Consider the following 13,577-nt stretch of genomic DNA (forward strand, 5'->3'; position numbering starts at 1 on the left):
GTTTGCTAAAATAGTGCTGGATTTTATGATGAAGGCCACATATTTCAGTATCTACATTAATAATCTTCAAAGCCTGCTTGTACAGGGATTTGGTCACCAGCAATGCATATTGGCTGGTGAGAAGGTTAATATGAAAATTGCACTATATTTGAGCTGACGTGATTTATGTCTTAACGGAGCCAATGTGCACTTAGATCAGTTAATTGGAAGTATGACAAGGTTGGCATATTAAATGCCATATGTTCAGCTTCCAGCTGTAGAAACAATTTCTAACCTCAAATGCATTGTATATACAGAATTTTGAAGTTGATAAAGCATAACACTAATAGACCTTTCTTGATAATAGAGGTCATAAACTCAAATTCCAGTCATCTGGAGAACTCTACTCATCAGACACACTTAAGAGTTTCACCAGCCAGGTATCAGTAAAAATTGTAAGCGACTCTTTAGGCGACTACCAGGGACTGATTTTAATGGAATTCGTCTGCGACACCTGCCTGTGACACAAGTGACAACACCTACGTCAACCTACGACAGCAAGAATTGTCGCCACTGTCACCAAAAAATTTTCAACAAGTTGAAAATTTTGTGGCAGTCGCCTGTAGTCACCCCAAATAACGCCTAAGTGGGACAGGCCCATAACAGACTCAAATGAAACTCAGAAGCACTCAGCATGCCATGGAGAAGGAAGTTTCATTTAACATTTCAGGTCAATTGTATCTGATGCACTATACAGAATGCAAAATACAAAGACAGAGAAGCACAATATAGTGAAATAAATGTTTTCAGCTATGATTCTGTTTCAACCTATCATGAACTTTATTCGTGCTACCAATCACAACTAAGAGAAAAAGCAGAAAGAGAGCTGCCATCGGTATGAACATTGACTTCTCCAATTTCAGGTAGTCCCTGCTTTCTCTCTCTTTCCCCTCCCCTTCCCAGCTCTCCCACAGCCCACTGTCTCCGCCTCTTCCTTTCTTCTTCCTTGGCAGCAATTAAATGCGGCAAGGAACAGCTGTATTTAGTTGCCGCAAGTTTTTGTAGGCGTTAAAAAATAAAACGTGAAGCTCCCATCCTATAGAAATTCAATTCAACAAAAGTACGAATCAAACCCAAGTTTTTAACCAAGTGACCATTTGTTTCAAATCAGTGCATCGTCTTTAAATGCGTTGGTTAGAAGTCAATATTTGTGACCACTGTTGTTACTTGACCACATCTTTGAGCTTTTGTATTTATCACCAGGAAACAGCTCAAAGGTCAAGAATTAGAGAACAGCTGGAAACTGCCAGAACAAGTTGGAATTCCTCAACAGGAGTATACCATTGGGGTATAACAATGTATATGATGATTGGATAGGATACAAAGGCCAAGGATTATGCATCTACCTCGCTTGCTAGAATGCATTTCCAATACATTCCCAATAGAGTCCAGCTAAATACCACAATATTTGCATTTTACAATAATTTAATATAGTGAACCATCATTTTAACCGACCCCTTTATAACAGATTTTGGTTACAGCAGACAGATCTATCGATGTCACCCCGACTCGCTCCACCTCCCTGGCCCCGGCTTCCGACACCACCCCGGTTCACAAGGTCCACCACCAGCAAGTCCTTCATCACCCACCACACAGTGCAGTTGAAGCAGCTGTTGGCATGGCTCATACTATAGCTCCTGAGGATAGCGCTTTCTGCAGGCTGCTGCCACCGATAATCGGCAATAACGAACATCATTCACCCCCTATGGTCTGTTATAATGAGGGTTTACTGTAGTGGAAAATGCTGTGCCAACATTGTTCCTTCTGTTTAGATTGTTACAAAGTTCCATATAAACCGGTTATCCATATAAACAAAAACCCATTCCACCCACTCTCTGTTCACTACCTGATCTCCCACAATTCTTATAGATTCATGTCTAAACCCTTGTTGGGCACAATTTGCAGTCAGAAGAAATGCATGGAAATAAAAGTGATAATTTAACCCAGTGATCATTTAATCTCAAAATCAACTGTATGACCAGCATAAACATAGAAGGTTCCAAATAAAATCCAAATGGGGTATACCTTTTTGCCACTTTTTGCACAAAATGACATGGTAAGAATTATGCAGATGTGACTTAAACAGTGTAATATTTTTTCCTTTATACAAAGTTTAGTGACATAACATTGGGTGGGGAAACAGAATGAAAAGGCAACATTTCATTTCTTGAAACTAAAGCACAGTACTAATTTTAATTTCACAGATTAAGATATAAAGATGTAAATTGTGATCTGAATGAATATCTGGGTGATTTTAAGAAGGAATGGTTTAAAATGAGGGAAATATTCATGAAGCAAGGAGCACATTCTAAAATTGAGAGCAGAAAATTGAAGGCTAATATTTGGCATAAATTTACATAATTGCCTTAACTGGCAGATAGTCTCATGGCACAGACACAAATGGGATGACAAAGTCATCCAGCACAGCTATTCTATTTTAGTGAGGAGGTGGAGTGACGAGGTGGTGGATCCACAACAGAACATTGTTAATTGAAAAATGTTTTGATCCAAGCTTGTCCAATATTTGATGAGGGAAATGGAGCTCACTATGGGACATTAATTAGGCATCTGTGCCAAGTAATTGGGATCTGTTCTGCAACATATAAAACATTCCAAGTTCTACTTCAAAATATGCAAAGTTCATGATAATTTTTCTCACATGGCTGTACCTTTAAGATAATAATTAACTGGTTTTGTATTCTGTGCAAAAAGTACCTTCTCACTTCATAATTTGATGTTTTATGCTGAATGTATTTCATGCATAAACATAATTGCAGAGACCACTGCAAACAGAAAGATCTAAAACGTACTTTTGCTCTGACAGAATGCCCAGTTAAAATGACGAATAGTTTAGCAGATCCACTGCTCTGGTTGTTAAGCCATAATTTCCAAACAAAGCAAATTTTGTGCAACACTTAACAGCAGTATTCTATTGAATTTTCCCCTAATGAGCAATTGGCTGATGTAATTAAAAAAATCACCTGCATTATTATTGGCATACAAGTTAATCTCATGTTTTAATATTCTGATTACATAAGGTTTGTGTCAAGGTCCCTCAGATGGAGTCAGTGGCCAGGAGTTAACATTAACTAGTATAATTCTCACACAATTCCTGGTCAATAAAAAAAAAAGGGAGAGGTGATCACAGAGATTGTGCAAGCACCCTTGAATAATTGTGTGTATTTTACAATGATTACTGCAGCAGCTAGAGAGAGGTCAGTATTCCATCATGCTCTGGTAAGACACTCTACTCGATCCTAGGAACCGAGCAAAGCAGCACCGTGAATGAAGGTCACACGATCGACCCCTGGGCAATATCAATATAAACACATGAACAAAGCCAAGATAGCTTCACATCCCATGTATTTTCAATTACAATTTTAAATTGTAGTTTCTCTGCGATTATACCACTCGCCCTCTCCAAATTTATAACTTTTTTCCATCAATTTGTTTCAATGGAGTTTTGCAGGTTATACCAAAATACATTCATTTTTAGAGCGACCTTCTAATGATTTAGAGCAATCTTCTAATGATTATACCATGTACATTCTACAACCTATATTTATGAAGCATTAAGGATGTGACAGTGATAATGATCCAGATTCATCCTGACCTCTGGTGCTGTCTGTGTGGAGTTTGAATACTCTTCCTGTGACTGTGAGGGTTTCCCCTAGATACTCTAGTTTCCACTCACATCTCAAAAATTCACGGGTTGGTAGATTAAATTAGCCCTGATATTTATGTGAGTGGTAGAATCTGTGGATAGTTGATGGGATTTGTAGGCGATCACTGTACGTTTATCATGAATAGATGCTTAACGGTCAGCACTGACTCTGAGATGAAGGTAGACAAAAATGCTGGAGAAACTCAACGGGTGAGGCAGCATCTATGGAGCGAAGGAATGGGTGACGTTTTGGGTCGGGACACTTCTTCAGACTGATGTGGGGGGGGGGGGGGGGGGGGGGGGAAGATGAAAGGAAGAAAAACGGAGACTGTGCTGTGGCAGAGTTGGGAAGGGGAGGGGAAGGAGGGGGAAATTAGATGAAGGGTCTCTTTCCATATCTCGGCTCCATGACTCTAGATTTACATGAAGATTGACCAAAAGAAAATTCAAAACTTCTCAAAATTCCCACAATCGGGAATCTCAAAAACTCCAATGGTTATGTCGACCCAGAAGCTGCTTACCTCCAGGTCAGAAATATGAACCTGCAGATCCCGAGTCATGTTTTCAGATTCACGAACCCGCCGGTTCAGCTGTGGTGCATAATTGGTAACCAACTCATTGTCGTAGGAATCCAAGATGCATTTCATGCCATCACGAGCCTAAACACATCAAAAGCATGGATTAAAAAAACTGAATTCTTCATTTTCTTCCTTGAATGACTTTGGAAGAATACCCAGTTACCAGGAGAGCTTGGCCACACAGAACTAGATTTACTGATGACATGATAATTGATACAACCAAGCTGAAAAGGTTCAAACTCAGGCACTGCTAGATTCAATAGGTCTTCACACGTTCCCAAAGATCATGGAGGGAAAATTACCTCCATGATCTCTTACCAGGTTAGACTTAATGCTGAACTTGTAGACTCCCAGATTGGAGAATAGGGAATGTATATTTTACTCTTTATTTTACAGCAATTTCTATTCATTTTATAGTACATGTGTATTTCCATAAGTATTTTTATATTAACAATTTAAAAAAAATTACATCACCTTTGTAAGTTTTTAAATGTCTGAATAAAGAAAATGTTTTAAACTGTTTAAATGACTCACATGGTTTGACATAGACAGAGTGCTTAGTAGGATGATGACATGAATAATCTCTCCCAACGTCACAAAATGAAGACGCTGTTTATGGATTTCAGGAAGTGGGATGGAATACCACAGATCCATCAATTGTGCTGAAGTGGAGATGGTCAAGAGCTTCAAGTTGCTATGTGTAAATATCACCAACAATCGAACATGGTCCAACCACACTGACGCTACAGCCAAATTCGGCACGTCCCCAATGACACATACCAGTTTTACAGATGCATCATAGAAAGTACCCTAGCAGGTTGCAGCTCAGCTAGGTATGGCAATTGTTCTGTCCAAGACCAGAAGAAACTCCATACCGTCGTGGCGCAGCCTAATCCATTACTCAAACCATTCTCGTCTCATATGCTTAATATATTCACAATCTTCCAGCCTAACTTGCTGCTTCCCTTGCACTTTTTTTAATCTGCACATTCACTGGAGCTGCAACGCTATAGTCTGCACTTTATCTATTTTATAATTTGCACTACTTGTTGCACACATGTATGGTACAATCTGCCTATATAGCATGCAAACTAATTTTTCACTGTATCTCAGTACTTGTAACAATAATAAACCAATGCAATACCAATTTTACATGTCAAAGATTCAGTATCAGATTTGCCTTCTATCAATATTGTCAGGGCAGTCTGTAAATAGGGCATCAGCACGGCACTGCCTGGATTTCAGTAAGCCCTTTAAAAAAAGTTGTAGAAGGGAGAGTAGTCCAAAGGATAAGAGCCTGTGGAATCCAGTTCAAGTTGGCAAATTGTTTCCAAAACTGACATGGTTAAGGAGTGTTTTTATAAATAGGAGGGCTGTGGGGTTTACAGCAGGGATCAGCATTGGGACTGCTGCTCTTTCATACAGACATTAGCGAGGTGGTGTGATAAGTAAGTTTGCGGGTGACATTGGTTATGTTGTTAATAGTGAGGAGTGTAATCTTTGGCTATAGAACAATATTGTTGATAAAATTGACAGACCAATATCAAATGGAATTTAATCACAGAAAATGTAAGGGGATGCTTTGCAAGGATTAATAAGGCCAGATATACACGTACAGTAAAACCGAGGAAGTCTGTGAGACAGTATTCGCAGGAGTTTAGAACAGAGGGGGGATCTCATTGAAACCAACCAGATACATTCTTGCGTATGGTGTGCACAGCCTAAAGTTGTAGGTCAACTTGTTCTATTTGATCTATTTGTTTGTGCACGTCGGGTTGATTGTATTAATCAAAACAGGGTGGACTACGTAAAGGTTGCAATCTCCCACCCCAGCGGATACTGAAAGGCCTAGAAAGAGAGGATGGAGAAGAATATTTCCAATATTGGAAGAGTCGAGAATCAGAGGGCACAGCCTCAGAATAAAAGGACAAACCTCTAGAATAGAGATGAGGTGGAATTTCTTCAGCCAGAATGTGGTGAATCTGTGGAATTCATTTCAACAGACCGCTGGGGAGGCCAAGACGTTAGGTATTTTTAAAGCGGGGATTGATAGGATCTTCATTAGGAACAGTGTCGAAGATTACAGTTAGATGGCATGAGAATGGGGTTGATAAGGAAAATCTGAAGAAAGGTTCAGACTCAAAATATCACCTATCCATTGGGAATTGATTAGGGCTTTGTTCAAGGAAAAGGTGATAGGACCTCAGACCATCCTGGTCTAGGATGGAGGTATAGAGTCTATAGACAAATGAGTTTGATGGGACTTAGGAAATGGAAAGTATCAACATGGTGGAGGGTGTTAGAATTCCATTAATGTAAGAGGATCAGTGAAGGATGCATAAAAGAAGAACTGGTTGGTGGGGCAAGAAAAGTCTGAAACAGTAGGTCTGCCAGGTTGTCATGCTCATGGGTCTTGGGTGGGTGGAGGAAGTGGGTTATTCTGGGCCATGGAACAACAAGGTTTCGAAGCAGTGAATGGAAGATCTGGTAAAGAAATAAGGTTTGTGACTCTCTGAGAGATAATCTCCTGAATTTGTATATAACAGTGCCCTCCATAATGTTTGGGACAAAGACCCATCATATATTTATTTGCCTCTGCACTGCACAATTTGAGATTGGAAATAGGAAAAATCACATGTGGTTAAAGTGCACATTGACAGATTATATTAAAGGCCATTTTTATACATTTTGGTTTCACCATGTAGAAATTACAGCGGTGTTCATATATAGTCCCCCCCATCATATTTCCCCCCCCCGTTTCAGGGCACCATAATGTTTGGGACACATGGCTTCACAGGTCTTTGTAATTGCTCAGGTGTGTTTAAATGTCTCCTTAATGCAGGTATAAGAGAGCTCTCAGCACCTAGTCTTTCCTCCAGTCTTTCCATCACCTATGGAAACTTTTATTGCTGTTTATCAACATGAGGACGAAAGTTGTTAAAATGAAAGTCCACAATGCCATTATGAGACTGACAAACAAGAATAAAACTGTTAAGAGACATCAGCCAAACCTTAGGCTTACCAAAATCAACTGTTTGGAACATAATTAAGAAAGAGAGCACTGGTAGGCTTACTAATCACAAATGGACTGGCAGGCTAAGGTACACCTCCACAGCTGATGACAGGCAAATTCTCTCTATAATTTTTTTTTTAATCCCCAAACACCTGTCTGACAGAACAGAAACACTCTTCAGAAGTCAGGTGTGGATTTGTCAATGACCACTGTCCGCAGAAGATTTAATGAACAGAAATACAGAGGCTACACCGCAACATGCAAATCACTGGTTAGCCACAAGAATAGATGGCCAGGTTTGCCAAGAACTGTGTACCAAACATTATGGTGCCCTGAAATGGGGGGACTATGTATAAATACTGCTGTAATTTCTACATGGTGAAACCAAAATGTATGAAAATGGCAATTAAAACAATGTTTGGGACAAAGACCCATCATTTATTTATTTGTCTCTTCTTCACAATTTGAGGTTTGTAATAGAAAATATCACATGGTTAAAGTGCTCATTGTCAATTACAAATCTCAAATTGTGGAGAAGAGGCAAATAAATAAATGATGGGATTTTGTCCCAAACATTATGGAGGGCACTGTACCTACTAACACTCGCTAAAATAAATCAAAAAAATACTATATCAATATCATGGTATGCATTATTGAAAATTGTGAGAGTTTGGGATATTTCTGGGTTGTAATCTATTTTGTGGTTCGGATAACATGTGCAAGTCTTGCAGTTTTGATTTGGTGGTTTATTATGTCAATAAGATTTCTAACTACCCATAGATATTCCATTATTCATAATTCATCCCACTACCACTTAGTGGTAAAATGCGGGTAGGGATAAGATAGTGCATTGTAAAGCGTTTGCATAAATTGTAAAATTTCAAGCATTTTAAATCCCCAGGATGACAGAAGAAAAATTGGTGTGGACCTGCAGACGTTGAAGACCTATTTGAGGTGATGAGATCGTTAACACCTCTGATGAAGAAAATGAAGAAGTTCGACACTAATGACACTTAAATGTTTACAGTTTCTCCGCTGTCTGATCTTTTTCTACATTTCTTATTGTTAGCTCGCAGATTTCAATGTGTACGGCTTATTATTTGTGACATTTGGAAGGGCTGGTAATTTGAAATGCAGATTGATATTGTACAGTTATAATAACTGCGTTTATTCCCCTAGATTTACTCGATTGCTAGCTAGAATTATATTATATACTAGACCAAGTGCAGACCCGTTGGGTCTGTTCCCCCAACGTGCAGTTGTGGGGGGGGGGGGGGGGGGGGGGCGGCATGCAGCGTCAAACACACTAAATACCCCCCCCCCCCCCCACACTCATGCTAATTACCCCCCTTGATATAATATTAATATTATTAACTTGCTCCTTTTACCCCATAACCACCGTATCCACTGACGCATAGCCCCCAACTTGCAGTCACACCTAGGGGGGTGGGGGGGTGGATGAGAGTGAGGGCAGAGAGAGAAGGAGCAGAGACAGAGAGGGAGACAGTAACACAGAGAGAGGGGAAAGAGGGAGAGGAGGGTGGGGAGGAGGAGAAGAGGAAGGGTGGGTGAGTGGGGGAGGAGAGAGAGAGAGAGGGGGAGAGAGATGGGGTGCTGAGAGGGGGGTGAGGGGGAGAGTTGGGGAGCAGGGAGGGGGAGGGGGAGGGTGGAGGGAAGAGGGAAGGGGGAAGGGGGGGGTGCGGAGAGGAGGGGGTTTAGGGGAGGGAGGGTGGGGAAGGGGATGGAGGGGAGGAGGGGAGAGAGAGAGGGGAGAGGGGGAGAGAGGGGGGAGGAGAGAGGGGGGGGGGGGAGAGGGGGGGAGGAGAGAGGGGAGGGCAGGAGAGAGAGGGGGGGGGGGGGAGAGGGTGTGCTGAGAGGGGGGGGTGAGGTGAGGGGAGGGGGAGAGGTGGGGAGCAGGGAGGGTGGAGGGAAGGGGGTATGAGGGTGTGTGGTGGGGAGGGGGTTTAGGGGTGGGAGAGGAGAGGGAGGAGAGGAGAGGGGGGGAGAGAGGAGAGAGGAGGGGGGAGAGGAGAGAGGGGAGGGAGAGGAGAGGGTGGCAGAGAGGAGGGGGGGCAGAGAGGAGGAGGGGGGGGGGAGGAGGGGGGAGAGAGGGGGGGAGAAGGAGGGGGGGGGAGAGAGAGAGAGAGAGAGGGGGGGAGAGAGAGGAGATGGGGGGGAGAGGGGGTGTGCTGAGAGAGGGGGTGAGAGGGGGAGGGGAGGGGGGGGGAGGAGGAGGATGAGGGGGGGGAGGGGGAGGGGGGGGGGGAGGAGAGAGGGGGGAGAGAGAGAGAGAGTGCCTTTTTATTTCAACCTAAACAACCATTTGCAGGCAGTGCTTTTTTACTTTAACCATATTTTCATTTTCAAACCACATTAAGGGTACTTACTCATAGTTGTGTGAACATGTGTTCAGTGTTATTCACAGCTCAGAGAAACGTGACCCTCTGCCTTCCTCCAGCTTGCAGACACTGATTGAGGTACACCACTTCCTGGTTTTATAGCCTTCCCCCCTGCCGCCAGCGGGGGCAGCAGAGCGAATGGGGAATTTTGTAAAATCATTAATATCTCTGTCATATTTCATCGACGGGAAAAATCCTCGGCACACATACGGCGGAGGGGGGCTCTGAGCGAGGTGGCCAAAAATGACGGCCGTAGGTGGCGGCGTTCTCTCGGAAATCGCAGCACAGATCGCCAAAACCGGTCAAGAACAGAGTTTTAGTAATATAGAGATGAGAGCAGGTGAACATTTTTCTCCTCTATTCTTGGAAGAAAATTCTTAGGCTCTACTAAATTAGAAAAGTTTGAGGTTGTAAATCATGTCTTGTTCCCTTGGTGTCACATTGACATTCCAATCATTTAGTCCATCATCTACTCTTTTATAATGGATTTTAATATCAGGGTAATTATAATGTTGATGTCACTGTGACTGACCTTAAAAGATACTGCAGCTGTGTATCCAATGAAGCCCAACAAGTAATTGGTTGCGAGAAGGCCACGACAGGCCACTCATTGTTCCACGGTACAGGTGTTACAGAGGTGATAGAAGTATATACAAGATGTGTGAGGACTTAATAACAATGCTTAGGGAGGATATTGTTGGCAAATCATCCAGTGAGGTATGAGTAGACTTGGATATAGGAAAGGGATGATCACCTTGATGAGACTGTATTAGGACTGTATATGAGGAGCAGATGTGCAGGGAGCTCACAAATAGCTGTAAGAATAAAAGGGTAATATTCGTGGCAGATTATTTCTCCCACTTTTTTAAAGTTATGAGTGAAATGAGCAGGAATTTGAGAAGCTATAACATTAATAAATTAACATTGGGTGGTAGTTATCAAGGATTGGAAGGCAAGGATTGGTTCATTAAGAAAATGAATAATGATAGTAAATTGGCTTTACATTACCTACTATCATCATTTTTATATCTACTCAATAAATTATTTTGTTGGCGAAATGTGGTATTCTGCCACATTTTTATTCAACACTAATTCAATTGATATTTAAATATTTTGAAACATTTTATAAAACAAAGTCTTACAAGTTAGTCTTTCAATTTACTCATCCTCATTCAAAAATGTATTCTGTGTCATAAAGAGTTTACAACTTCACAATTGTCAACACATAGGTTCAAAGGCCACCACTTTTGCTGCTAACTAATGAAATTAATTGACACTAACTTCAAAATAAATAAAAGCAGTAATTGGCCATCTAGCCCTTTGAGTCTGCTCCACAATTTATGAACAACATGATTGATCATCTTCTTCAGCATCATTTTCTGGCACTCAGATCTCTTCAATTCCTTGCATAAAAATATGAAATGAAATGAAATGAAATGAAATGAAATGATTCAATTTATTGTCATTGTCAGTGTACAGTACAGAGACAACGAAATGCATTATGCAAATGCAACAAATATATGAATCTAGTTCAAATGAATACAAGATCTTTCTTAGTCATCCTTGGTAAAATTTTCCAAAGATGCACCATCATCTGAATGTTTCCACATCTTAGTTTTTAAACTGTGCTTTCTGGTCCTAGTCTCCTCAGTCAAGGAAATATGCAACTTTCCCTCCATGAACTTGATGGGAAATGCCAGCCTAATCTTTATGAATGAGGCTACATGCCAATGATAATGGCCTTATGAATAACCTGAAAACCCCCAACAAAAGCCAATTGAACAGCTAACAACTGGTTATTGCACTACTGCCGGTTCAGCCAAGTCATAGCTGGCAAAAACCATATGAATAGTTTTTATTTGTTTAATTTTCTAAAAAAAAATAATACCACACGTAAAAATGTAAATATACGGAAAATTATTTAAAAAATCTAATATTATGAATTCCCTCATCCTTTTTCCCCCCATTGTTACGGAGAGACGGTCATGAATGAACTCTTCGCATCCTAAATGATGAGGAATCTCCACAACATCCCATTCCATGTTGGCGTCCAATATCTAAGTGCATTCAGGAAGAAACTATAAACATTCCCCAACAATTTCAGGACTTGCATGTTTATTTGGAAAGTTGAAAGTTGGTCTCAACTCAACAGAAAAATATTGTTAGTTAAGTAGGAAATTAATAGCTCCCTTCAAAATACAGACCTATAATTCAAATTTCACTCATGCTCATCATCTACTCCAGTTAACCAGTTTACAAGTCAGCAAACAAGCTCAGAGCCTCCAAATCCAAATATTCTTTCGATATGTAAAAAGGAAAAGATTAGTGAAGACAAATGTAAGTCCCTTACAATCCAGACAGGTGAATTTAAAATGGGAAACAAAGAAATGGCAGAACAGTTAAACAAGTACTTTGGTTTTGTCTGCACTAAGGAAGATACAACCAATCTCCCAAAAATACTGGGGGACCAAGGATCTAGTTGGAAGGGAGGAACTGAAGGGAATCCACATTAATCAGTAAATGTTGTTCGGTAAACTGCTGGGGCTGAAGGCAGATAGATCCCCAGGGCCTGATGGTCTACATCCCAGAGTACTCAAGGAGGTGGTCCTAGAAATCATGGATGCATTGGTGATAATTTTCCAATGGTCTCTCGACCCTGGACGCTGGATCAGTTCCTGTGGAATTTAACCCCACTTTTTAAGAAAGGAGGGAGAGAGAAAACAGGGATTTATAGACCAGTTAGCCTTACATTGGTAGTGGGGAAGATGCTCGAGTCGATTGCTAATGATGTCATAGCAGCGCATTTGGAAAGCAGTGACAGGATCCATCAAAGTCAGCAGGGATTTATGAAGGGGAAATCATGCTTGCCTTATCTTCTGGAATTTTTTGAGGATGTATCAAGTAGAATGGATAAGGGAGAGCCAGTGGTTGTGGTGCATTCGGATTTTCAAAAAGCCTTTGACAAGGTCCCACACAAGAGATTAGTGTGCAAAATTAGAGCACATGCTATTGGGGGTAGGGTATTGACATGGATAGAGAACTGGTTGGCAGACAGAAAGCAAAGAGCAGAAATTAACGGGTCCTTTTCAGAATGGCAGGCAGTGACTAGTGGGGTGCCGCAAGGCTCGGTGTAAGGACCCCAGTTACAATTAGACGAGGGAATTAAATGTGACATCTCCAAGTTTGCGGATGGCACAAAGCTGGGTGGCAGTGTGAGCTGAAGATGCTATGAGGCTGCAGGGTGACTTGGATAAGTTGGGGGAGTGGACACATACATGTTAATGATAGCAGGAGGAGCAAAACACCTGCAGCAAAAACCAGACCCAGTCTGCCACTGGATTCACATCGATAGTATGGTGTAGTTACAGGGGAATCATGGATCAGCACGATAGGCTAAATTTACGACAATACATGACAAAATCGACAATCAGGAGGTGTTACTGTTTCTCACCAGCAGGCATGTTTTAGGGAATTGGGAATTTTACTAATGACACTGAATATTCCATGCTAGACCTGACAGTACTGGCCTTTTGGAAATGTATGTTTCAGTACCGACTTAATTCCGAGTGCCTGTTTGACACTCTGATCAAGAAGGCTCATCAGCGTCTCTTCTTCCTGAGGAGACTGAAGAAGGTCCATCTGTCTCCTCAGATCCTGGTGAACTTCTACCGCTGCACCATCGAGAGCATCCTTACCAACTGCATCACAGTATGGTATGGCAACTGCTCTGTCTCCGACCGGAAGGCATTGCAGAGGGTGGTGAAAATTGCCCAACGCATCACCGGTTCCACGCTCCCCTCCATTGAGTCTGTCCAAAGCAAGCGCTGTCTGCGGAGGGCGCTCAGCATCGCCAAGGACTGCTCTCACCCCAACCATGGACTGTT

General features: G+C 41.6%; 1 protein-coding gene across 3 annotated transcripts in view; it reads right to left on the reverse strand.

Annotated features, from left to right (window-relative positions):
- The window catches only part of mad1l1 (mitotic arrest deficient 1 like 1), a 610,531-nt gene that overhangs the window by 449,506 nt on the left and 147,448 nt on the right, over positions 1–13,577 (reverse strand). For all 3 annotated transcript variants that reach the window (XM_055651367.1, XM_055651368.1, XM_055651366.1), the window contains exon 12: positions 4,225–4,362. In XM_055651367.1, coding sequence (XP_055507342.1) covers positions 4,225–4,362 — 138 coding nt within the window. The remainder of the gene's footprint in view (positions 1–4,224; positions 4,363–13,577) is intronic.

Source organism: Leucoraja erinacea, chromosome 20 (assembly GCF_028641065.1).
Source record: "Leucoraja erinacea ecotype New England chromosome 20, Leri_hhj_1, whole genome shotgun sequence".
In the NCBI taxonomy this organism is placed as follows: domain Eukaryota; kingdom Metazoa; phylum Chordata; class Chondrichthyes; order Rajiformes; family Rajidae; genus Leucoraja; species Leucoraja erinaceus.